The sequence below is a fragment of the Leucoraja erinacea genome, chromosome 6 (genome assembly GCF_028641065.1).
Source record: "Leucoraja erinacea ecotype New England chromosome 6, Leri_hhj_1, whole genome shotgun sequence".
NCBI lineage: Eukaryota > Metazoa > Chordata > Chondrichthyes > Rajiformes > Rajidae > Leucoraja > Leucoraja erinaceus.
The window spans coordinates 69235503-69262389 of NC_073382.1; the positions used below are offsets into that span (position 1 = coordinate 69235503).

The 26887-nt window shown below is 41.5% G+C and overlaps 2 protein-coding genes across 4 annotated transcripts in view; one reads left to right on the forward strand and one right to left on the reverse strand.

Moving 5' to 3' along the window:
• fam76b (family with sequence similarity 76 member B) overlaps window positions 1–1619 on the reverse strand; it is a 42804-nt gene extending 41185 nt beyond the window's left edge. The window contains exon 1 of the mRNA XM_055637317.1: window positions 1254–1619. Within this exon, the coding sequence (XP_055493292.1) occupies window positions 1254–1340 (87 nt within the window). The 5' untranslated portion in view covers window positions 1341–1619. The remainder of the gene's footprint in view (window positions 1–1253) is intronic.
• A 1032-nt stretch (window positions 1620–2651) lies between these two features.
• The window catches only part of LOC129698275 (centrosomal protein of 57 kDa-like), a 39057-nt gene continuing 14821 nt past the window's right edge, over window positions 2652–26887 (forward strand). Inside the window, exons 1-8 of one of the 3 annotated variants that reach the window (XM_055637321.1) lie at window positions 2652–2780; window positions 6907–7069; window positions 9559–9738; window positions 12786–12907; window positions 16697–16813; window positions 18624–18701; window positions 22210–22320; window positions 23080–23157. In XM_055637321.1, the coding sequence (XP_055493296.1) occupies window positions 6946–7069; window positions 9559–9738; window positions 12786–12907; window positions 16697–16813; window positions 18624–18701; window positions 22210–22320; window positions 23080–23157 (810 nt within the window). In that variant the 5' untranslated portion in view covers window positions 2652–2780; window positions 6907–6945. Of the gene's footprint in view, window positions 2781–3016; window positions 3124–6906; window positions 7070–9558; window positions 9739–12785; window positions 12908–16696; window positions 16814–18623; window positions 18702–22209; window positions 22321–23079; window positions 23158–26887 lie in introns of those variants that run through there. The other 2 variants (XM_055637323.1, XM_055637322.1) reach the window with 2 other exon arrangements.

Genomic DNA, 26887 nt, shown 5'->3' on the forward strand with positions numbered 1-26887 from the left:
CCAGAGATTCACCACTCTGTGTGAAAAAAGTTCTCCTCATCTCGGGTTTAAAGGATTTCCCCCTTATCCTTAAGCTGTGACCCCTTGTCCTGGACTTCCCCAACATCGGGAACAATCTTCCTGCATCTAGCCTGTCCAACCCCTTAAGAATTTTGTAAGTTTCTATAAGATCCCCTCTCAATCTCCTAAATTCTAGAGAGTATAAACCAAGTCTATCCAGTCTTTCTTCATAAGACAGTCCTGACATCCCAGGAATCAGTCTGGTGAACCTTCTCTGCACTCCCTCTATGGCAATAATGTCCTTCCTCAGATTTGGAGACCAAAACTGCACGCAATACTCCAGGTGTGGTCTCACCAAGACCCTGTACAACTGCAGTAGAACCTCCCTGCTCCTATACTCAAATCCTTTTGCTATGAAAGCCAACATACCATTCGCTTTCTTTACTGCCTGCTGCACCTGCATGCCTACCTTCAATGACTGGTGTACCATGACACCCAGGTCTCGCTGCATCTCCCCCTTTCCCAATCGGCCACCATTTAGATAATAGTCTGCCAGAGGAGGTAACAAGCTGCCAGAGGAGGTAGTTGAGGAAGGGACTATCCCAACATTTAAGAAAGTTACTGATACATGGATAGGGCAGGTTTGGAGTGATATGGACCTTTAAAAGCAGGTAGTGTAGCTGGGACTTGTTGGTGGGTGTGGGCAAGTTGCACCGAAGGGCCTGTTTCACACTGTTGCACTATGACTACATTATACCTCTACCATGCATGATTGCTTCAAAATCAAGTGGTCCAATTTTATTGCCACACACTCAAGCATAGAAACATAGAAAATAGGTACAGGAAAAGGCCATTCGAACCAGCACTGCCATTCAATATGATCATGGCTGTTCATCTAAAATCAGTACCTCTTTCCTGTTTTTTCCCCATATCCCTTGATTTCGCTAGCCCCAAGAGCTAAATGTAACCCCCTCTTGAAAACATCCAGTAAATTGGCCTCCACTGCCTTCTGTGGCAGAGAATTCCAGATTCACAACTCTGCGTTAATAAAGTTTGTCCTCATCCCAGTCCTAACTGGCCTACCCTATATTCTTAAACTGTGACCACTGGTTCTGAACTCCCCCAACATCGGGAACAATTTTCCTGCAGTTCCACTAAGTGAAAATCTCGCAGGCAAGCAGGATGCTTTCTCCAACCACCCCCATTTGAAGGCCTCCATCTTCCAGCGCTTCTACCCTGTGCTTGGTACCTACTTTCAGCAGCCCCGGCTCTTCAACAACCACGACCAGGTTGCTCAGACCACAGCAGCACCTCGTCCAAAGCCGGAGATATTGAAACATGTCTAGCCAAAAAAAGTGCTCCGCTATATAATGTTTGAGTGGGACTAGTGTAGCTGGGATATATTGGCTGGTGTGGGCACGTTGGGGCAAAGGCCCTGTTGCCACACTGTCACTCTATGACTATCCTATAGGATCTTTGATCTGCAGTTCCTTCCTGTTGCTGCAGTCTAGTCCAGTGGTTCCCAACCTTTTTTTGGCCATGCCCCACCTAATCACCTCTAAAATCCTGATGCCCCCCTTGCTTTCCCTTGAGAGAAAACGGAGGAAATAGATATTATAAGGGTAACTTAGCAAAAGCGCTTTGAATCGCATTTCTAAATCCAATAAATAAGGTTCTCCCATGACTTTGTGCGCTTCGTGCGACGTGCATGAAGAGCGATGGCGCGGTGATTATGTAATAACTACACAATAAAGACCTTTTTTTACCCAAAAACAATTATTTACTCAAAATAACATCTGAAACATAAACTACATATGTTTACCTGATGGAAAATCCAAAAAAATAAAAAAATCGAAAATTTGGACCCAGACCTCCTCAGTCGCGCTCAATTGCCCCCCTTAAAAATCAAATTGCCCCCCTGTGGGGCGTACGCCCCACGTTGGGAACCACTGGTATAGTCCAAAGCAAAGATCTTTGGTCTAATCTAGTCACAACAGGGGGCTCGGCCCTATGTGGGGAGCGCCAACGCCGCTTTGCAACGCTGCGCACCAAAGATACCAGATGCGCACAGGCGCTCCCTCTCCCTCTGGGTCAGTTGTTGCTGTGAGCGTCCCTTCCCTCCCTCCCTCTGTCGGCCGTTTGCTGTGACTACGCTCCCTTCTCTCCATCCCTCTGCCGGCTATTACGGTGACCGCTCCCCCTCTTTCTGTCGGCTTTTCTGTGAGCGCTCCCCCTCTTCTGTCGGCTGTTACGGGAGCGCTCCCCTCCCCCCTCTTCTGTCGGCTGTTGCGGTGAGCGCTCCCCTCCCCCCTCTTCTGTCGGCTGTTGCTGTTTCTGTGAGCGCTCCCCTCCCCCTCTCTTCTGTGGGCTGTTACGGTGAGCGCTCCCCTCCCCCTCTCTTCTGTGGGCTGTTACGGTGAGCGCTCCCCTCCCCTCTCTTCTGTCGGCTGTTACGGGAGCGCTCCCCTCCCCTCCCCTCTCTTCTGGGGGCTGTTACGGTGAGCGCTCCCCTCCCCCTCTCTTCTGTCGGCTGTTACGGTGAGCGCTCCCCTCCCCTCTCTTCTGTCGGCTGTTACCCCTTCTGTGGGCTGTTACGGTGAGCGCTCCCCTCCCCTCTCTTCTGTCGGCTGTTACTGCCCCCCTCCCGCCCTGCCCTCTCCCGCCCGGCCGCTGTTCCGGTTTGACGCGCGCATGCGCACTGCCTCCTGCGGGCCTCGAGGGTCAGTCGCCCGTTGAGTCGCGCAGGTAAATAAATGGCAGCTGTTCACAGGAGTCAGCAGGTAAACGTTTCCTTCAATACGCTGATGCGATGGCGGCGACTTGGGGGTCTAAAGCATGGTTCCGGTTCCAAAGAACAGGGATGCTGGTTGATACGGGCGGGCGTTCTCGCTGCTGATGGATTTGTGTCCCTCGATGTACGCTTCTTGCCTCCACAGATGCTGCTTGGCCCGCTGACATCTCCAGTATTTTGTTCCAGATACTGGATTCCAGATTCCAGCATCTTTCCCACGTCACAAAGTTACAGTGACCGCTGGTTTTAATGGCAAATCGTTACAATCAACTCATTTTAATGGTAGACTTGCACAGTTCCTAAATGGATGGTCATCCTATTTTATAAAAAAGGTCCGTTAAAATCCTGAGACATTTGAGATTGATTCAATAATAACCAAGATATAAACAGTCCCTCAAATTCCATATTTGTTTATATATTGATATTCTACGTATCTACATCTTTAACTAAGATGGCTTTTTTCCACTTGCATCATATTGATTGTCCCCGCATCTGTTCATCTGCTCTCTTTTGTTGCTAGTTTTTACTCTTAAACTGGCTGGCTATTTTTTTAATATGTGGGGACATACAAAACATGATAATTGTCCTACGTAGACAAAAGTGCTGGAGAAACTCAGCGGGTGCAGCAGCATTTATGGAGCGAAGGAAATAGGCAATGTTTCGGGCTGAAACCCTTGTTCAGACTGATGGAGGGTGTGAGGGTGGGGGGGGAGACAGGAAAAAGGAGGAGCCCGAGGGCTGAGGGAGAGCTAGGAAGGGGAGGAAACAGCAAGGGCTAACGGAATTGGGAGAATTCAATGTTCATGCCACTAGGATGCAGACTGCCCAAGCAGAATATGAGGTGCTGTTCCTCCAATTTACGGTGGTGCTCACTCTGGCCATGAAGGAGGCCCTCCATGGCCACAGAGAGATCGGATACAGAATGGCAGGGGGAGTTGAAGTGCTGAGCCACTGGGAGGTCAGGTTGGTTAATGTGGACTGAGCGGAGGTGTTCGGCAAAACGATCGCCAAGCCTACGCTTGGTCTCACCGATGTAGATCAGCTGACATCTAGAGCAGCGGATGCAATAGGTGAGGTTGGAGGAGATGCAGGTGAACCTCTGTCGCACCTGGAACGACTGCTTGGGTCCTTGAATGGAGTCGAGGGGGGAGGTAAAGCGACAAGTGTAGCATCTCTTGTGGTTACAAGGGAAAGTGCCCGGAGAGGGGGTGGTGTGGGAGGGAAGGGAAGAATTGACAAGGGAGTTACGGAGGGAGCGGTCTTTGCGGAAAGCAGACGTGGGGGGGGGGGGGAGATGGGAAGTTGTGGCGAGTGATGGGGTCACGTTGGAGGTGGTGAAACTGACGGAGGACTATTTGTTGTATGTGACAGCTAGTGGGGTGAAAGGTGAAGACTAGGGGGACTCTGCCCTTGTTGTGAGTAGGGGGATGGAAAGAGGGAGCAGTGTTACGGGGTATGGAAGAGACCCTGGTGCGAGCCTCATCTATAGTGTGGGAAGGGAACCCCTGTTCCCTGAAGAATGAGGACATTTCCGATGCCCTGGTGTGGAACACCTCATCCTGGGAGCAGATGCGGCGGAGACAGAGGATTTGGGATTAGGGGAGGGAGTCCTTACAGGAAGCAGGGTGGGAAGAAGTGTAATCTAGATAGCCATGGGAGTCAGTGGGTTTATAGTGGATGTCGGTCAGAAGTCTTATCACCTGCAATGGAGATAGTGAGGTCAAGGAATGGTAAGGAATTGTTCTGTCAGATTCCTTTAAAAATCAATATTTTAAATGAAAATCTTGTTCCTAAAGTGGAAGTAGTTGTAGTAGTGGTAATAATTAGTTCGTCCCACCATGCCAGTTGTAGAACTTACGTTTGGCTAATTTTATTAAAATTTGGAGTTTAATGATGTCTGTTGTATATTCTGACTGAGAAGCCTACTCCCTGATATGTCTTCTGCTGCTGATGTTTGTGTACAGTGACATGATTCTGATCTGGTTATTTCCAAGCGAGAATGCTTCCAAGCTTAGCCAATGAGGAAATCTGCACTGAGTATCCAATAAACCTCTAGATTCACAAGTGTAATTGATTATTTAGTGATGTCTGCAATATCCCTGGAAACTACTTGATTCCAAGGACAAACAAGAATGGGGAGGGAGGAATGCTGGTCCTTCCATTGACACTTGGATCTGAAAAAAATACATGTTTTTCTCATTCCCAGAGTGTTGTAGAACCCTTATCCTTGCTCTCAAGGATCAGAAATTTGTGAATAGCAGTCTGCTTAATGCACTCCATGAAAGTTTACAGTCTAGAGCTGTGGGATGGCCAGACCTGCCAGCAGCAGCACCTGTAAATCTCTGGATGCCCACACTGCCTTTCAGCACTAGGTACATAGATGTTCAACTTGGTAAATGGTATACGGATGTCAGTAAGCTGCAAGAATGCCAACAGTTTGTTGATGCCTTTAGGGCATATCACTGCAATACAATGACATAAAGACATAAAGTGCTGGAGTAACTGAGCAGGTTAGGCAGGGGGGGAGAAGGAAGCTGGAAAAGGTGGTATTTGTAGGCAGTTGCCTAAAATTGCAGGATATAATGTTCATATTGTTAGGTTGTGAGCTACTTAAAGGGAATATGAGGTGCTGATTCTCTTGTTTGCATGTGGTCTCATTTTGACAATGGAAGAGGTCCAGGACAGAGAGTTTGTGTACAAAATGTGTAGGAAAGAACTGCAGATGCTGTTTACATCAGACCCTGAAGAAGAGTCTCGACCCGAAATGCCACCAGCTTCTCTCCAGACATGCTGCCTGTCCCGCTGAGTTACTCCAGCATTTTGCGTGTACGTTTGAGGTTCTGTACAATACTTGCAATACAAGTTCAATGTAAATGTAAATGTAAGATTTGTGTCTTGACATAAGCATTTATTTGCATGCTTTAGTTCCTGGAATTAAATGCAAGGTTATTCCCAGGTTATTTATGGCTGCATTCCATTCTTGAAAACTTAATGTAACCTGAACACTTTGCAATTCGGAAACACAACTGCAAACCGAGTTGCTACACAGCAGAACATCCCTGCAGATTCGGACAAAACCATACCACAGTCTCACAAGCGCACATCTATGCGTATGGACTGTACATAAGTCAGGTTTTTGTAAACTGGAGACGGGGAGGCTGTATTGTGATCATATTTCACCATGTGGGATTAGGTAGAAAGTGAAACTGGAGCAGCCAGTGGATGCAGTTCATATTTTTCTGCTTGAATATAATTAATTTGTATATGCTATATTGTTGTGTTGTGTAATATGTTGGAATTTAAGTAACTTTTAAAGTCTAAGCAATTTGCTGAAATTGAGAAGTAAATATTTTTATGGCTTTCTTCTGTGCACATGCTTTAGAGAAGAATGACATGTAACTGCTGCTGTCTTATCTTTTGTTCATTATTCATTTTGAAAGTTACTGACAGATGAAGGATTCAGAAAGTGCTTCACTGATTGTAAATGTTGCTATATCAAGCAACTTGGTCTTTGTCACATTGTTATTTCTTGCATTCAAAGTAGAATTGATGGAATTCTGCAGATTAACTATTGTGCACAAGGATAGAGGAACTCCCAAGCAAAGTTATCAGATAAATTATCAACAAAGTAATATTGTTTAAAAAAAAATGATTATCAAATGTTCAAGACTTATTTGACACAGTAATGGGTCTGTCCCACTTGGCGATCTTTTTATTATTATTTTTTTATTTTATTATTAATTTTTTTTTATGGTAACTGCCAGTGACTGTCATAGTCGTAGCAGGTCGCCAAAAAAACGGCGACAACCTATGTCATCCTGGCGACAATCTATGACACACCTACGTCAGGAGGAGGCAAGCAACATTCATTGGCGTCAAACCCACTGTCGCCGAAAAATTTTCAATGTTTAAAATTTAGCGGTGACCAGCAAGATGCTACGACTTTTTGCGCGACCGAGGAGACTACTCCTGACGACCACCAGCAAACATGTTGCGACAAACTAGTCGCCTGTAGTTGCCTAAAAAATCGTCTAAATGGGACAGGCCTATAAGTTACCCAGTTTGTATTTTCCAGAAATGTCTTAATATGTTGTATTTGGAATTTTATTCAATAGCTGTAGCCCTGTTTGGATGGAAGTTTTCAAGTATTACCAATGTCGGACACCTTGTCCTTGCCGTCATTTACAGCATACCCAGTGGATAAACCCTTCCTCAATGCTGACTTGAGACGGAACCCAGATAAACCCGTTGTTGCATATCCTGAAAGTAATAGTAGAGGTGTGTAATCCTTATAGTACTAAAATTAACAAAATCATTTGTTTGATTTCACTTGACACAAATTGTACTTTACATTTATTTACATCCCAGTAGATATGAAAATAATGTAATCAGATTAGGACTTCAATGTTTGATCAGTGTAGATAATTTGAGTTGTAGATCTGAACACCTTTTATGTTGTTTAATTAGACAATTTAGGGTGGATAGTATTATCCAGATAATGTTGCATTGTTATTGTCAAAAGTGCTATAGTTTCAAATCCAGTATTAAGCTCAAGATAGTACCATCTGTCCCTGTTACAAGAGGATTGCAATTGCTTTAGAGGACTACTTATGGTAAAGGAACAGATTGGAACAAAAGTACAGATGATAACCTTTTAGCAGAGAGTTTTATTGTTCCTAAGTAACAGTCTGTCGTGATTTTCCATAACGCAAAACGTTGTATTTGTGCAGGATTGGGAAAATAAAACTAAATATTTGTCGTTTTTTTCCATGTGAATTCCATGACAGTGAAATGTATTCCATGTCTCATGTTATTGTATAATAATTTGTGAATTCTTTGAGGGTAAAAGGCTGCACCATTGTGTGCCTGTTCCAGTTAGCTTAATTGATAGAATATGGAGCAGTACATCACAGGATAGGGCCCTTCATTGCACATTGACTGGGCCGAACATGATGCCAATGCCAACTCTTATTTACCTACGCCGTATCCATATCCCACCATTCCTTACATATTCAAAGGTCTCTTAAATACCACTATTGTATCTGCCTCCATGCCCACCCCTGCCAGCATGTTGCAGGCACTCAAAACCATCTGCAACAACTTTGCTGCACAACTTTTTAAAACTTTGCTCCTCTCATCCTAAAGCTATGCCCCCTAGTATTTGATATTTCCATCCTGCAAAAAATGTTCTGACTTCTTTCCCTATCCCCTCATAATTTTATATACCTCTATAGGATCTTCCCTGCACCTTCAGGTGTTCCAGAGAAAACAATTGAAGCCTGGCTAACCTCTCCTAGTAGCAAAAACCTTCTAATACAGGCATCATTCTAGCAATCTGTCTCTGCTTCCTTTCCAAAGCCACCACATCCTTCCTGTATTGGGGTGACCAGAACTGCATGTAGAACTCCAAATGTGTCCTAACAGGGGAGAGAAGGCAGGTACAGGATACTGAGTTGGATGATCAGCCATGATCATATTGAATGGCGGTGCAGGCTCGAAGGGCCGAATGGCCTACTCCTGCACCTATTTTCTATGTATTTATGTTTCTAAAGTTAAAAAAAAGTTGCAAAATTACTTCCTGACTCTTCTATTCAAAGCCTCAACCAATGAAGGCAAGCATACCATATACCTTCACACACACACACACACACACACACACACACACACACACACACACACACACACACACACACACACACACACACACACACACACACACACACACACACACACACACACACACACACACACACTTTTAAGAAGCCAGAGATACACTGATTACCTTTTTTTTCCAAGTGAGACAATTAAATTCATCGGTCAGCACTGGCTCAAACCCACGAGAACCTCCGAGAATCTTCGACCTCCTGGCAACCCACCTACGGCTCGGGAATTCTTGCTACTCTCCATGGCGGCTTCATTATCGTCACCGCTAATTTTTCAACATGTTGAAATATTCACGGCGACCATAATGAGGTCGCAACTAGTTCCCAGAATGCGGGAACCCCTCACGACCATGAAGGCGACTCCCCGGCAACCACCCGCGAACATGCATAGTCCTCTGCACTCGCCTAAACAGTTGCCTAAGTGGAACAGGCCCATTATGAATCTTGTGTGGGATTTTCAAACTCTAACATGTCAGCTGGATGGGTGGATAGTTAAATAAAGATATTTAGCTCTTCATGTACACCATCAAACTAATGTATAGATTCAAAACATCAGTTAAAATGTTCGACGTTGAGGGATGATTTCACTGTTTTTAAAAGGGAAGATCACGGTATCTAAATACATCCAGCATTGTATGGCTCCCATATCTATAGTTTTTTTTTAGTTTAGAGATACAACGTGGAAACAGGCCCTTAGGCCCACCAAGTCCGTCTTGACCATCGATCCCCGCACAGTAACGCTAGTCCTACACACACACCAGGGCCAATTTACAATTATACCAAGCCAATTAACTGACAAACCTGCATGTCTTTGGAGTGTGAGAGGAAACCAGAGAGCCTGGAGAAAACCCATGTCATTCAAGGATGAGGCCTAATATTTGTATTTGTGCAATACATCGGTGAATGATCTGATCAAATGAAATGATCTGAAGGCATGCATGCACTTCTGAATATAGCAATAAGATTAGACAAGATATATTTATGCAAGTATATCTTGCAGCCTTTTTTTATTTCAGACAAATTTAGATTCAACTGCAGTTTATTGGTTGAATTCATCACGATTTACAGTCCAAATCCTCCTGTTCCGACTTTGACATATTTTAGCGGTTCTTTCGGCGTTACGAAATCTACAAGAGAAGATTCGGAGGTTGGAGCTCGAACGAATGCAGGCAGAGGAAAACTTGAAACGAATCTCTAAGGAAACAGCAGAATACAAAAAAATCTTAGATAAGAGCCAACAAGGATGCAATAGTGCACAGCCAGAAGTTGCACAACATAATCAAGGTTTGTTGAAATTTGTTTTCTGTTCTAACATTTGCAAACATTTGTGCTTGGAATTTAATATTTTCCCTCAATAATACTTGTGCATCCAGTCTCAGCGTGCGTAGGTAATGGTTTATTACTGTCACATGTACTGAGATGCTGTGAGAAACTGACAAAATGGAACTGGTGGTAAGCTTTCTTGACTGTAGCACCAATGTGATTGGACCAGGCCAAATTGTTGATGACATTTATATCTAGAAACTTGAAGCTCTCAACTATCTCCTCTTTAGTAGAAGTAAGTTGAGCTCGAGAGATGAATGACTTTGCAGTGACCAGAGAAATATTGTCAAGTTAATATCTAGTATCTTTTGCAACGGAGATGACAAGAATTTTGAGAGGTTTTTGCATTGTGCTTGCAAACCACTCTGGCTGCAAGGGAAGTATTTGTATGCCCTTGCTATCTAGTATGGCTTAACTGGTCTTTTTGGAAAATCCTGCTCTGATACAAATATAACTTCAGGTAGCTTAATTGAATACGTCAGTTACATAGAACTACTACACGGGAACAAGCCTTTCAGCCCACCATGTCTGTGCCAACTATGGTTTCAATCTATCTTATCCCATCTTCCTGCACATTGCCTGTATCCTATATTCCCTCCATATTTATGTGTCTGTACCTGCAGCATTATTATTGTAACTACTTGTACTACTATGACAGCATATTCCAGGCATGTACCTCTCTGCAAATTTTAAAAAAAAAACTGCCTTGCAAATCTTCTTTAAACATTCTCTCCTGTCACCTTAAACATTTGCCCTATAATATTTGGCCTGAGCCAAAGACCCAATTTTCCCTCTCAATGCCCCTCATAATTTTATATACTTCTGTCAGGTCCCCTTCGTCCTCGGATGCTGCAGGATTATCTAAATCCTCTTGATAGTTAATACTCTCCTATCCAGACAACATCCTGGTGAACCTTTTCTGCACCTTCTCTGAAGCCTCCACATCCTTCCTGTGGTGTGCTGACTAGAACTGCATTCAAATGTGGAATAACTAAAGTTTCACACATATGCAACATGATTTCGGTCTGAAGAAGGGTCTTGACCCGCAATGTCGCCCATTCCTTCTCTCCAGAGATGCTGCCTATCCTGCTGAGTTACTCCAGCATTTTGCGTCTACCTTCGATTTAAACCAGCATCTGCAGTTCTTTCCTACACATGACTTCCTGACTTTTGTACTCAATTTCCCAACTATTGAAGGATAGCATGCCTTATGCCACCTTCACTACTTTCTGTGCTTGTGATATTATCTTATCTTTGTACCTTATCTCAAGATACCCTTAGACATTAATGCTTGCAAGGGTACCATGCACTTTTCTTTGCGTTTGACCTCCCAAATTGCAATATCTCAGACTAGTCTGGATTAAACTCCGTCTGAAATTTCTTTACCTAAATCTTCAACTGATCTATATATTCTTCAGTGTCATTTGACAAATCTTGCCATCTACAACTCTGCCAATTTCTGTCTAATCTGCAAGCATACTGATCAGCCCACCTACGTTTTCATTCAGATTTATTGTGTGTCAGTCAAACCACAGAGGCACCAAAATCGATCCTGGTGGAACACCACTGGCCACAGTCGTACAATCAAAGAACCATCACTGTTCTGTGTCTTGTAGGACTAAGCCAATTTTCCATCCATCTTACCAACTCACTCTTGATCCCATGTGACTTAATGTTCTGCACCAGTGTACTACGGGAGGACACAAAGTGTTGGAGTTACAATAGACAATAGCTGCAACATAGACAATAGCTGCAACAGTTAGCCATTCGGCCCTTCGAGCCAGCACCACCATTCAATATCATCATGGCTGATCATCCACAATCAGTACCCTGTTCCTGCCTTCTCCCCATTTTCCCTGACTCCGCTATCTTTAGGAACTCGAACTCTCTCTTGAAAGCATCCAGAGAATTGGCCTCCACTGCCTTCTGAGGCAGAGAATTCAACATTCACAACTCTCTAGGTGAAAACATTTTTCCTCATCTCCGTTCTAAATGGCCTACCCCTTATTCTTAAACTGTGGCCCCTGGATCTGGATTCCCCTAACATCGTAAACATATTTCCTGCCGTCATCCTTCTAAATTCCAGAGTATACAACCCCAGCCGCTCCATTTTATCAACATATGACAGTTCCGCCATCCCAGGAATTAACCTTGTGAATCTACACTGCACTCCCTCAATAGCAAGAGTGTCCTTCCTTAAATTTGGAGACCGCAACTGCACGCAATACTCCAGGTGTGGTCTTACTAGGGCTCTGTACAATTGCAGAAGGACCTCTTTGCTCCTATACTCAACTCTTCTTGATATGAAGGCCAACATGCCCCAGGTGCCGCTCTTCTCCCTCCCCGTGGGCCCAGGGCAGCAGTAAAATGGAAGGAAACTTACCCGTGGAGGCATTGTGTCCCCATTGTGAGGCGAGGGAAAAAAGATGGCGATCTGAAATTATGCAAAGGCAGCGCTGAGGACCCGTGGGGTGTTCTTTGTGACGCCAGTCAAATAAAGACGGCAAGTGGGGGCATTGTTTTTTTTAATATAAATGAAATTCGGGATCCCATTGTGACGTCATTGTGAAGTGGAACGCTAGTGACGGGTAGGGCAAGTGAATTTTTTTTTAGTTTGTTTTAAACGTGAATAAGGCAAACAGCTAATTTTGCATAATGTTCAGAGGTGATACCCAGTTGGGAACTCATTCATTGTTTGCCAATCAATCGTTTGCAGGATAAGCAAAAGCATAACCAACTAGTTTTGTGCAATTTTAAATGTTATTGAGAAATATACATCTGCTCAATGACATGATGACAGACATATTTAAATTCTTAGAATTACTGATTATAAATGGCATGCATTCTGAAAATGTCCGTGTGTCAGCATTTTAATTTAGCTCTCCATATATTGTTTACAGAACTCCATTCTGACGTTTGAAAGTGGGCTTGTGAGAATTACCTACTTGTTAAAGTAGCAAAGCAAATAATTATCATAGTTATGTATGATTATTTTGTTTCATTTCCAGCCTTGGCCTCTCAGTTGTCAGCAGCTGAGTCTCGTTGTAACATTCTGGAAAAACAACTAGAATACATGAGAAAAATGGTCCACACAGCTGAAATGGAACGAGGAGCAATGTTGCAGAGACAGGTAACGCTGATAAAGTTGTCAAGCGGGTGTGAATATGTGAAAGAAAATATCGCAAAGTCATAGTCATGTCTACTTCTATCACTTCGTACATGGTTTTAGAAATTTGTTATTTTATTAGTTATTAGTTTTCACATAGAACATAGAACAGTTTGGCACAAGAACGGGCCCTTTGGTCCATACAGTCTGTGCCGAACATAATTCCAACACCAATTCTTATCTGCCTGCAAATAATCCATATCCCTCCATTCCCTACATATCCATATTCTAATCCAAAATTCTCTTTGATGCCACTATCAAATTTGCCTCAACCCAGTGTGTGAATATATGTGAGAGTATGAATTTTCCATTTGATTAAGTGCATACTGAAGAAGAGTCCTGACTCAAAACATCACCTGTCCCTTCCCTCCACATACGGTGCCTGACCCGCATAATTATTCCAGCACAATGTATTTTGCCCAACCTTCCAGCACCTGCAGTTCCTTGTGTCCCCATAATTGTTATATGGTTTCTTTTTAAACAATGTAAGAAATAATAAGATCAATATTACTGACTGACTGTTTTGAAACAAAGTATCAATGGAACTGAAGTTACACAAAATTGCTGGAGAAACTCAGCGGGTGCAGCAGCATCTATGGAGCGAAGGAAATAGGCGACGTTTCGGGCCAAAACCCTTCTTCAGACTATCAATGGAACTGGATTGCACCAATTAAAAAATCTAAGGCATTGGATATGTTTTGCCTTCATGAACAATATTTTGAACACATTTTGTGAGACCACCAAAACAAATTAATGTCAAGAATCCCTTCGTACTCATTGTTTTATCTCAGTTATCTTGAGATCCATAAATTATTGTTATTCTTGTATTGTTTTATATTCTTTAATTTTGGCATATATGTTTGATGTTTATACTAATATTCTCCTTTCCCAATATCGTTTTCCAACATTGTACCATTTGGTTATATTTATCAATGATTCCAAGTCATTTATAAAGAACAGAGAAATTGGAAAAAGAAAAACAGCAAAATTGTCATGGGTACTTGCAACATTAGAAAGGAAGATTTTAGTATGAGTGTTTGAAATGCTTATGGAAAATTGAGGAATAGAAAAGAATAAAAGTCTTTGACTTTATGAATCTCCAGTCAATTGTAATAAAATAGCATGTTATTTAATTAGAATACAGATAAACATTTTGACAAAGCAGTGTCATTGCAGTGGGAGACTTTAATTTCAGCAGACCCTGAGAACTAGAACAGTTCTGGTTTCAGAGACAGCTTATTTAGAACAAAATTATGCTCTTGACCCAACAAAATAACAGGCCAAATTGGATGCCAAGTAAAAGACTTGAAGTAGTTTACAATATATGAGAAAACCTAGCTAATGACAGCCATTATATGATTTTCTTTTCATGTTATGTTTGAAAGGGAGAAGGATGAATCATGACTCGAGCTTTCAAATTTAGGTAAGACTAACTTTAGAGATGTAGTACAGCTAATCACAATAGACAGGATATAATCACTAACAGACGAAAAGAGGAACAATATGCGTTGTTCAAAAGAAAACATATTTGGAGAATACAAAAACTATGAAAACCACTAAAGGGTTCTGTATGTAATTAAACTACTTTGATCAACAAAAGGTATACAGTGGCTTGCAAAAGTATCCAGACCCCTTGAACTTTTCCACATTTTGTCACGTTACAACCACAAACGTAAATGTATTTTATTGGGATTTTATGACATAGACCAACACAAAGTGGCCCATAATTGTGAAGTGGAAGGAAAATGATACATGATTTTCAAATTTTTTTACTAATAAAAAACTGAAAAGTGTGGCGTGCAAAAGTATTCAGCCCCCTTTACTCTGATACCCCTAAATAAAATCCAGTGCAACCAATTGCCTTCAAGTCACATAATTAGTAAATAGAGTCCACTTGTGTGTAATCTAATCTCAGTATAAATACAGCTGTTCTGTGAAGGCCTCAGAGGTTTGTTAGAGAACATTAGTGAACAAACAGCATCATGAAGCCCAAGGAACACACCCGACAGGTCAGGGATAAAGTTGTGGAGAAGTTTAAAGCAGGGTTAGGTTATAAAAAAATATCCCAAGCTTTGAACATCTCACGGAGCACTGTTCAATCCATCATCCGAAAATGGAAAGAGTATGGCACAACTGTAAACCTACCAAGACATGGCCGTCCACCTAAACTGACAGGCCGGGCAAGGAGAGCATTGATCAGAGAAGCAGCCAAGAGGCCCATGGTAACTCTGAAGGAGCTGCAGAGATCCACAGCTCAGGTAGGAGAATCTGTCCACAGGACAACTATTAGTTGTGCACTCCACAAATCGGGCCTTTATGGAAGAGTGGCAAGAAGAAAGCCATTGTTGTAAAAAAGCCATAAGAAGTCCCGTTTGCAGTTTGCCGCAAGCCATGTGGGGGATACAGCAAACATGTGGAAGAAGGTGCTCTGGTCAGATGAGACCAAAATTGAAGCCTAAATGCAAAACGCTATGTGTGGCGGAAAGCTAACACTGCTCATCACCCTGAACACACCATCCCCACTGAAACATGGTGGTGGCAGCATCATGCTGTGGGGATGCTTTTCTTCAGCAGGGACAGGGAAGCTGGTCAGAGTTGATGGGAAGATGGATGTAGCCAAATACAGGGCAATCTTGGAAGAAAACCTGTTAGAGTCTGCAAAAGACTTGAGACTGGGGCGGAGGTTCACCTTCCAGCAGGACAACGACCCTAAACATACAGCCAGAGCTACAATAGAATGGTTTAGATCAAAACATATTCATGTGTTAGAATGGCCCAGTCAAAGTCCAGACCTAAATCCAATTGAGAATCTCTGGCAAAAAAATTGCTGTTCACAGACGCTCTCCATCCAATCTGACTGAGCTTGAGCTATTTTGCAAAGAAGAATGGGCAAAAATTTCAGTCTCTAGATGGGCAAAGCTGGTAGAGACATACCCCAAAAGACTTGCAGCTGTAATTGCAGTGAAAGGTGGTTCTACAAAGTATTGACTCAGGGGGGCTGAATACTTTTGCACGCCACACTTTTCAGTTTTTTATTTGTAAAAAAATTTGAAAACCATGTGTCATTTTCCTTCCACTTCACAATTATGCACCACTTTGTGTTGGTCTATCACATAAAATCCCAATAAAATACATTTACGTTTGTGGTTGTAACGTGACAAAATGTGGAAAAGTTCAAGGGGTATGAAAACTTTTGCAAGCCACTGTATATATCTTTCACGATCTCTACCATGTTCACACATCACATACAGTAAAGAATATTAACAGGCTGTGAAATGAAAGCTACAAAATTCCTGTGATGGGTATCGCACCTTATACATGATTTACTAGATTTACAGTGGGTAAATGGATTTAATTACATTTTGGAAGTTTCCAAAAAAGAATTGATGGTTGCCAGAAAAAGAGAAAACAATCTTAAAATTATATCTACACTGTTCATGGCTGATATCTGGCTTTTGAAATCAGGAATATTTTGTTTAGTTTTTGAAGTTATGTAATTTGAAAGTTTTCAAAACCAAAATTGCGAGATTGTGGTTAGTCATTATTAGAAATTGCAGAATCAAGATGGGAAGATGGAGTTGAGAAGCAGATTAGTCATAATTACCTGACAAGGGATGGGACAAAAATAATTACTCCTTTATTCCTATAAATTCATAAGGAGGTAATACACAAAATTGTATTCCCTAAAGTGGCAACTTGTGTAAATACAAGAAAATAAATGTTATAACTTTAGTTGTATTCTTATTAAACCAGGCATCTTTAGAAAAGAAGAGCTCTATAGACCATTCAGATCTACAATCAAAGCTTGAAAAACTTGACTTAATTGAGAGAGAGTATCTTAAACTCACAGCAACACAGACGGCAGCAGAGGTAAATGGTTTATTTATAACATTTATTTTCTAACTAGGATTTTAATTTATAAATAAAATTCATACTGAATGTTACACTTGGCAATGCCATAATCATATGTCATTTTGATACCACGAAGATATAATTCTGACAGTTATGTATTCAGTAATATTTCGGTATTTAGTAAAATTCCAATAATTTGCTGCCAGAACATATGAAATCCTGATGGTTTGGCACCTGATTCATCAAGTAATTTGCTGTGCTCCGTTTCTCCTAGCTAGAGCCCAGGTTCTTAATTCCCTGCCAGCCAGGATCCTGTTTTGTGCACCCTTTTCCACTAAACTGGTTCACTGGACAATTTAATTGTGTAACAAAGTGCTGAGTTATTAATGAAAATAGCAGCAATAGTTTGGAAAATCTGGTAATTTGAGTCCTAAATGGGATGAATTAATGGAGATTTACTTGTAGGTAATAATAATAATAATAATAACTTTATTTGTTAAGCACCTTAAAAAACAACCAAAGCTGACCAAAGTGCTATACAGAAAAAGAAAATAAGCAAGACATCATAAAACCGGCAGAACAACAGAACATACAGTTAACACAAGGCGCATAAATTACACACGAAAATCCAAACAATAAATTAAAAGACATAAAACACGAGTAAGAGCCACGCAGCAAAACCAAGCAAATATAGTAAATAAATAATTCGACACCTTACTGGTCTACAAAGGCCATGGAGAATAGATATATCTTCAGGAGTGACTTAAAAACAGCTAGAGAAGGGGCCTGTTTAACGTGCAGAGGTAGTAACTTTAAGTTAATACAAAAGGCTCATGTGTTTTTGCTGCAAGTACCTAATAGTCAACTGCAATTATCAGTCTTGCAAATGATGTAATCTCTACTTGTTCCTTGAATCTGTGCTTTTTAAAGAAAAATCCAAAGAACCCAAATTTGGCATTTGGTGGGACTAGTGTAGATGGGACATGTTAGTCTATGTGGGCATGTTGGGGCGAAGGGCCTGTTTCCACACTGTATGACTCTATCTCTTGCCAATCTCCACGTTGAAAATTGTCCTGTGACATTGTGGGGATTAGCGCAGCACTTCCTTATCATTGGGCATCAGATTAAGTGCACCGACCTGACTGGAGGTCCACAGCATGTGTAAAGAACATGCGGAGTACTGCATTTGGACAAATAATGGGGGTATAAGAATCCATGGTTAAATCAATTCTAATTCAATGTTAATTCATGCTTGGAAAGCTGATTAGAGAGAAAAATGAAATTGGAATTAAATGAGACATAAGAAGCAAGTTGTATAAAAATACAAGTTTAGCACAAATTATATCTTCCGTTGAAAGACTTCACACCAACAATGGCTTATGATGTTAATGTCAAATCTGTATGAATTTTCTGAGTAATTGTTTCCTGTTTCTTATGTCCTTGTTTCTGACGTGTTACTACAATATAATTATGCATGTACAGTAGAACTGATAATCCACTATTTGGAAAAACCTTTGGCACCTGGTTTGCCAGGTGATGTTTACCATGCTCCTTTTTGACTGACTAGGATCTAGGTTTCTGCATTTCCTTCCAACTCATCAGATTAATTGGGAAATTTATTATAAAACTGTGGAACTGTAACATTTCATAAAAATGAATTGAAAGTGTATTTGGGTATCAATGAAATATCAATAGTCCAGAAAATCTGCCCGTCCGATACCACCAAAGTCCCAAATGTACTGGATCATCATAGTTGTACCATATTAATTCAATTAAGTGCCTTTCCATGCTCAATATAATTTGACTGCTACTTTGCTCTTTCGTCTAGAAAAAAATTTGTGAATTAGAACAAAGGTTACAAGAGGAGGAACATCAACGAAAACTAATACAGGATAAAGCCGCACAGGTTTGAACCATTGAAATGCCCCAATTTTAAGTAGTTTGGCGAGCTCACGATTACCAACAACAGATTGCTATGCAACTACAGTGCCCTCCATAATGTTTGGGACTTAGACCCATCATTTATTTATTTGCCTCTGTACTCCACAATTTGAGATTTGTAATAGTAAAAAAATCACATGTGGTTAAAATGCACGTTGTCAGATTTTATTAAAGGCTATTTTTATACATTTTGGTTTCGCCATGTAGAAATCACAGCAGTGTTTATACATAGTGCCCCCCCCCCCCCCCCCCCCCCCCCATTTCAGGGCACCATAATGTTTAGGACACATGGCTCCACAGGCATTTGCAATTGCTCAGGTTTGTTTAATTGCCTCCTTAATGCAAGTATAAGAGAGCTCTCAGCACCTAGTCTTTTCTCCAGTCTTTCTATCACCTTTGAAAACTTTTGTCGATGACCACTGTCCGCAGAAGACTTCATGAACAGAATACAGAGGCTACACTACAAGATGCAAACCACTGGTAAGCCACAAAAATAGGATGGCCAGGTTACATTTTGCCAATAAGTACTTAAAAATTCAACCACAGTTCTGGGAAAAGGTCTTGTGGACAGATGAGATGAAGATTGACATATCAGAGTGTTTGCAAGAGCAAAGTATGGAGTAGAGAAGGAACTGCCCAAGATCCAAAGCATACCACCTCATTTGTGAAACACTGGTGGGGGGTGTTAGGGACTGGGCATGTAAAGCTGCTGAAGCTGCCTCACTTATCTTCTTTGATAAACAACTGCTGATGGTAGTGGCATAATGAATTCTGAAGTTTATAGACACATCCTATCTGCTCAAGTTCAAACAAATGCATCAAAACATTGGCCAGCAGTTCATTCTACAGCAAAACAATGATCCCAAACATACTGCTAAAGCAACAAAGGAGTTTTTCAAAGCTTAAAAAATGGTAAATTCTTGAGTGGCCAAGTCAATCACCCAATCTGAATCCAATTGAGCATGCCTTTTATATGCTGAAGAGAAAACTGAAGGGTACTAATTCCCAAAACAAGCATGAGGTAAAGATGGCTGCAATACAGGCCTGGCAGAGCATCACCAGAGAAGACACCCAGCAACTGGCGATGTCTATGAATCGCAGACTTCAAGCAGTCATTGCATGCAAAGGATATGCAATAAAATACTAAATAAGACTGCTTTCATTTACATGACATTGCTGTGTCCCAAACATTATGGTGCCTTGAAATGGGGGGAGGGGGGGACAATGCATCAACACTGCTGTAATTTCTACATGGCAAAACCAAAATGTATTAAAAATTGCCTTTATTAAAATCTGACAATGTGCACTTTAACCATATGTGATTTTTTTTTTCCAATACAAATCTCAAAATGTGGAGTATAGAGGCAAATAAATAAACAATGGTTCTTTGCCCCAAGCATTATGGAGGGCACTGTATCAGTAATTCATAGTCTTAGATCAGCAAGAACATTTTGTGTTGTCTAACTCTGGATTGGATGGAATATATTTATAATTGTGTTGCTTGATAGCGCTCAAGTGAATATGATTGGAAAATGTTACACTTCCACCAATAAAATGTACTCCAAAAACATACCATAATCACTACATTTGTATGGCTCCATGAAGCAGCTGCCAAAGATTAATATATTACCGCCCGTAGTACAACTGCGGAGGGCACGTGGCGGCCCTGACCAACGGCTGCACAATGGAGGCAGAGACTGACTGTTTGCCTTCCCACACAGTGGGAAACTTTTTTCTCTTGTTCAGGGACATTTGTGGTTGTTAAACCCTATAGTGTGTCATGTGTGGAGTTGATGGGGGGTGTAAAACTGTAGGGTAATTCTGTCTCTGTGCCTTCGGGGGAATGTGACTTTCTTGTCGTATCCCCCTTCTCTTCCCCCGTCTGAGCTGAGGCCTAATGGCGGAGCTGGCGGCCTCCAATGTGCGACCGACCTCGAGGATGTGTAGGTAGAGCCAATACAAACTTACCAACGCGGAGCTAGAGTCAAATAAATGCGGCGATGGTTCGTTTGCCCCAAGCATTATGGAGCGCACTGTATCAGTAATTCATAATCTAGATCAGCAAGACACTCCCGTGTGTGTTGTCTAACTCTGGATTGGATGGAAAATATTTATAATTGTGTTGCTTGATAGCGCTCAAGTGAATATGATTGGAAAATTTTACACTTCCACCAATAAAATGTACTCCAAAAACAACCCATAATCACTACATTTGTATGGCTCCATGAAGCAGCTGCCAAAGATTAATATATTACCATGTACAACTTCCGGAAGTGGCGGCGCTGTGAAACGGCTGCAGCTCGCCTGCAGTCTGTCTGTTTTTACTTTTTTGTGGTTTTTTTTTTTGTCTTGTTCAGTTACATTTGTGGTTATTAGGTTGTGTCATGTGTGGAGGGGGTGGGGGGTGAAACAGGGCTTTCTGTCTCTCCCTTCGGGGGAATGCGACTTTCTTGTCGTATCCCCCTTCTCTTCCCCCGTCTGAGCTGAGGCCTAATGGCGGAGCTGGCGGCCTCCAACCTGCGACCGACCTCGAGGATCCGTAGGTAGAGCCAGCCAGGACTTACCAACGCGAGGCTGGACGTCTTCGAGCTGCGGCGGCGTTCGGGCAGCGGCACGACTCAGCGCTCCGGTGAGGGTGGATGGCACTGGGCTGAGACACTCCTGTGAGGGCGGCCCGGCTCCCGGCTGGAAGGCGCTCCCGTGCGGGTGGCCCGGTGCAGGGCTGAGACACTCCTGTGAGGGCGGCCCGGCTCCCGGCTGGAAGGCGCTCCCGTGTGGGCGGCCCGGCTCCCGGCTGGAAGGCGCTCCCATGGGGGTGGCCCGGTGCAGGGCTGAGACGCTCCCGTGAGGGCGGTCTGGCGCGGGGCAGAGACATTGCTCCGGCGGCTGAGGCGGCGTTCTGGCGGTGACCTGGATCCGGGGCTCGGCCGCGGGCCAGTGGACGACATCATCGGGAGCTCACAGGTTGATGCCTGTTTTCCGGAGCTCCCTTGGCAACAGCTGCGGCCGCTGGACTGGAAGGCGGCAGCTTCGACCACCCCCGGGCCGCGGAGCTTGAATCGCGGGACTGACTTACCATCGCCCGGTGGGATATGGCCTCAGCGCAGAGGGAGAAGAGGAGGGAAGAGACAGCAACCCTAAGACTTTTGCCTGCATCACAGTGAGGAGGTGCTTGGTGGACTCACTGTGGTGGATGTTAATTTGTGTTTATTGTGTGTTGTTTATTATTACATGTATGGCTGCAGGCAACGACATTTCGTTCAGACCGAAAGGTCTGAATGACAAATAAAGGATTCAATTCAATTCAATTCAACAAGGATGATGCAAGGGCAAATGATTAGAGGAACCGCAGATTGGAAGAATAATTGTGGTTCAAGTAGACACTTTGTTACCTTTTTCAATTTAATACATTCATTACATAAACTCAAGTATACATTCTTTGTAATTTTAGGCATGTTTCTCTTTGTATCTAGTTGCAGACTGGCCTGGAAAGAAATAGAATTTTGTTACAAGCAGTGTCACCAAAACAACCACCATCACAACCAAGGGCAAAGAAAGTAAAGAACAAAAAGCAGCATCTGAAGGTAAACAATATCTGGCTTGAAAGCATTTAAAATATTTTAGAAGGTAGACGTAAATGCTGAAGAAACTCAGCGGATCTGAGTTTCTCCAGCATTTTTGTCTATCTTTGATTTTTCCAGCATCTGCAGTTCTTTCTTAAACATAAAATATTTTAGAACGGCTTTTCTGGTTTAGTCTGAGGGTTGACGCATTTGACAGTTTCCTGGTCGTGCTGAAGATATCGTGAGGCAATGTTGTACTTGATTTGCTATGTTTATGGAATTAGAAAATGTACAAGAAGTTGAAGTTGTAGCACCATTGTGTGACAGTAATGGCAGAAAAAAGATTTTAAATCTTTTTTTTAAGATCTGGGCATTTAAAAAGACAACATTTGAAATGAACTTCAAAAATATTGCCAAATATTCTTATTTGAAATAATGCCAGGACTCCTTTTGTGTCCATCTGAGGCACCAAACTACATCTCAATTTAATGCCATGACAAAAAGTTAGTAGCTGGAATAATGTATGCCACCACAATCCCTATAATCTTCCATGGAAGTGACTGGTTCAGTTTTGTATTCAAATCATTGGAATAATCTTGAACTTGCAAACATCGGACTGATAGTACGACCAATTGACCCATATACTATCTGGTTTTGAAAGTAAAATTAGATAAATTATGATGTTTAGTTTTTGATACAGTACTTGGCTGACACGAGGAAAGCTGATGAGCAGCTTTCTATATTTGGCTGTCTGACGTGGTTTTCTTTGCTTTCTTTTAGAAGTCTTGTACTACCCATTCTCATGCACAACCCCATTATCGCTTTAATCTGGGTGATATTCCATTTGTTGCAGGAAAAGTGAGTATGAACGATTGCATTCATTTTACATGTGCTATTGCGTTGCATTGTATTCTGCTGGAATGCTGTGTTCTATTGATTTTTACTAAACTCTTTATACACAGTCTCCAATGTTGCTGTTAGCTAGTTACTTAGGTCTTCTATGTTTATTTCCAATAGATATGGTCTTCTCCGCACTTCAAGGAAGTTTAATGTTTGAAATTGGTAATTTTAAAGTTTTAAATTAAGATTTAAAAATGTTTTTGCAGTGTATTCATGCAAGTGATTTTATGGAGGTAACCTAGTTCAATATTAGGAATTCTGAAGTGTAGGCTGGAATGCAGACTCTGCTACAGTTAAATCCAAACTGAGAATGCCTATAATTACAACATTAGAATTCAATGGGTAGTGCACATTATTAAGGGTTTGGACATGCTAGATTTCCTGCATTCTCAGAGGCAGGAAACATGTTCCCGATGTTGGGGGAGTTCAGAACCGGGGGCCACAGTTTAAGAATAAGGGGTAAGCCGTTTAGAATGGAGATGAGGAAACACTTTTTCACGCAGAGAGTTGTGAGTATGTAGAATTCTCTACTTCAGAGCGCGGTGGAGGTCGGTTCTCTGGAAAATTTTCAAGAGAGAGCTACATAGGGCTCTTGAAGATAGCGGAGTCAGGGGATATGGACAGAAGGCAGGAATGAGGTACTGATTGTGGATGATCAGCCATGATCACATTGAATGGTAGTGCTGGCTTGAAGGGCCATATGGCCTATTCCTGCATCTATTGTCGCACATGTACACATAGAATTAAAATAAATCACTTGTGCAAACCCAGAGGTGGGGTGGTTTGCACTACCTAATTTTCTATACTATTATTGGGCAGTACATATTAAAAATATAATTTATTGGTTGGACAGTTCAGCTCAACAGTTGGAATGGATAAGAATGGAGAATCCAATCCAATCAAACTTTTATTTGTTAAGCACTTTAAAACAGCCAATGTTGACCAAAGTGCTGTACAGAAGAATAAACAAAACATCGTAAACAGACACCATAACAGCTCACATGAGGCGCAAAAATTACATATGAAATACAACAATAAATTAAAAGACATAAAACATGAGTAAAAATAATAGCCACGGAATAAAAGCAATCAAAAAATAAGAAATTAAATCAAGTAAATAAATAAAGTCGATATCTTACTGGGTATCAAAGGCCACGGAGAAGAGATGGGTTTTAAGAAGTGATTTAAAAACAGACAGAGAAGAGGCCTGTTTAATGTGGAGAGGCAGATCATTCCATAATTTGGGTGCCGACACAGCAAAGGCACGGTCCCCTCTGAGCTTCAGCTTAGTTTTAGGCCCACTCAGGAGCAGCTGATTATCTGACCTGAGAGAGCGGGCGGGTGTATAAGGGTGTAGAAGCTCAGATAGGTAGGGCGGGGCAAGACCATTCAGGGATTTAAAAGCAAATAAAAGAATTTTAAAATGGATCCTAAACTGAATAGGCAACCAGTGAAGTGAGGCTAAAATGTGCGAAATGTGCTCATGTTTACGTGTGCCAGTTAAAAGACGTACAGCTGCATTCTGTACCATCTGGAGACGGGCGATGGAGGACCCACTAACCTCCACATACAGTGCATTGCAGTAATCCAGCCGAGTGGTAACAAAGGCGTGGATTACCGTCTCAAAGTGCTGCCTTGACAGAATTGGCTTTATTTTGACCAGCTGCCTCAAATGGAAAAAGCTTGATTTAACAACAGCCTTGATCTGCCTGTCAAATTTAAGCTCAGGGTCCACTTTAACCCCTAGGTTTGTGATGCTTGGTCTGATATGCTGGGCCAGGGAGCCCAGATCTACAGGGGGGGCCCCAGTGGTGCCACCAAAAACCATTACTTCCGTCTTTTTATCATTAAAATTTAAAAAGTTCAGAGCCATCCAGGCCTTTATGTCGTTGAGACACTCGAGTAACAGTCCGACAGAGCGTTCATCCTTCTTTTTAAGAGGCACATAAATCTGACTGTCGTCTGCATAAAAGTGGAATGAAATTCCATGCTTCCTTAGTATGGAACCAAGTGGCAGCAAATAGAGAGAGAAGAGGAGAGGGCCAAGAACTGAGCCCTGTGGGACCCCACACGAGAGAGGAGCAGAGGAGGATACAGAGTCCCCAAGGCAAGGAGAAGGAGGATTGCACCCCCTACAATCTAGGAGCGATCATCTTTGCCCCAATAAAGCTGAATAATATGTTATATAAGAAGAATCCAATTATACAAAATATAATACGAATCTGGAAATAAATAAAATTAACTTTAAAATTAAGAAATGTATCAGTGCTAACATCAATAGTGAATAACGCAGTATTTAAACCATCTGGTATGGATAAAACATATAAACAATGGGGGAAAAGTGGGAATTAAAAAGGAAGGTGATTTGTATGAATTGGGACATTTATTTTCATTTCAACAACTAAAATCTAAATTTAAATTGAATAACAATCAATATTTTAAATACCTACAGGTATGTGACTTTATGAAGAAATATATACCAAGATTCCAAAGTATAATTTTAGACCCACTGGAAGAAGTAATGAATACCAAGGCAGTCAAAAAAATTAATATCATACTTGTATAACAGTATTTTAAACATAGAATTACCATCAACAGAGGCAATTAGAGAAGACTGGGAAAAATAATTAATGATAAAAATCTCAAAAGAAACATGGAAAAATATTTGATACATATACATAAATGTTCGATCAACGCTAGACGTAATTTAATTCAATTGAAAATGTTACATAGATTATATTATTCCAAAACTAGGTTGAATAAACTTTATCCAAATATTTCTCCCATTTGTGATAAATGTCTTTCTCAAAATGCCAATATTACGCACTCATTTGTCTCTTGTACAAAACTTTATAAATTTTGGTGTGACATATTTGATATATTCTCAAAGTTATTTAAGACAAAAATGGAACCTAATACTGAAATGATTATATTTGGAGTAAGTGGAGATGGGAACAAATTAAATACACACCAAAACTCATTTTTCAATTATGGGTTAATAACAGCAAAAAAACATACTTAAATTTTGTGAAAATGCTAATATACCAACATTTAAAATGTGGATTAGTAATATGCTGGACACAGCACATTTGGAAGAAATGAGACTCCTCCTAATAGACAAACAAGACAAATTCTTAAGGAGTTGGTCCCCATTTATTGATTTCTTGGATTCATGTGGTGAATCATGAAAACTAAAAGTTTCAGGTATGGGTGAAAGATGATTTAGAATATTTAAAAAATCATCTCATTGTGGCGATTGAATAATCTCCCTCCTGCTTTCCTTCTTCACTTATTCCTTCTCTTTCATTTTTTCTTTATCTGTTTTTCACTCACGCTCACTAGTCTATTCTTCACTTTTCACAACCTCTTTTTCTTCTTTTCTCACTTCTCTCTTTTAAAAAAAAAGGGAAGTTGTACAGAGAATGTAATATGTTAACATAATTTTTGTACCAATGCATTGTACTCACTTCTAATAAAGAAAATAAAATTTAAAAAAATCCCCCCAAAAAAAAGCGCGGTGGAGGTCGGTTCTCTGGAAATTTTCAAGAGAGAGCTACATAGAGCTCTTGAAGATAGCGAAGTCAGGGGATATGGAGAGAAGGCAGGAATGAGGTACTGATTGTGGATGATCAGCCATGATCAAATTGAATGGTAGTGCTGGCTTGAAGGGCCATATGGTCTATTCCTG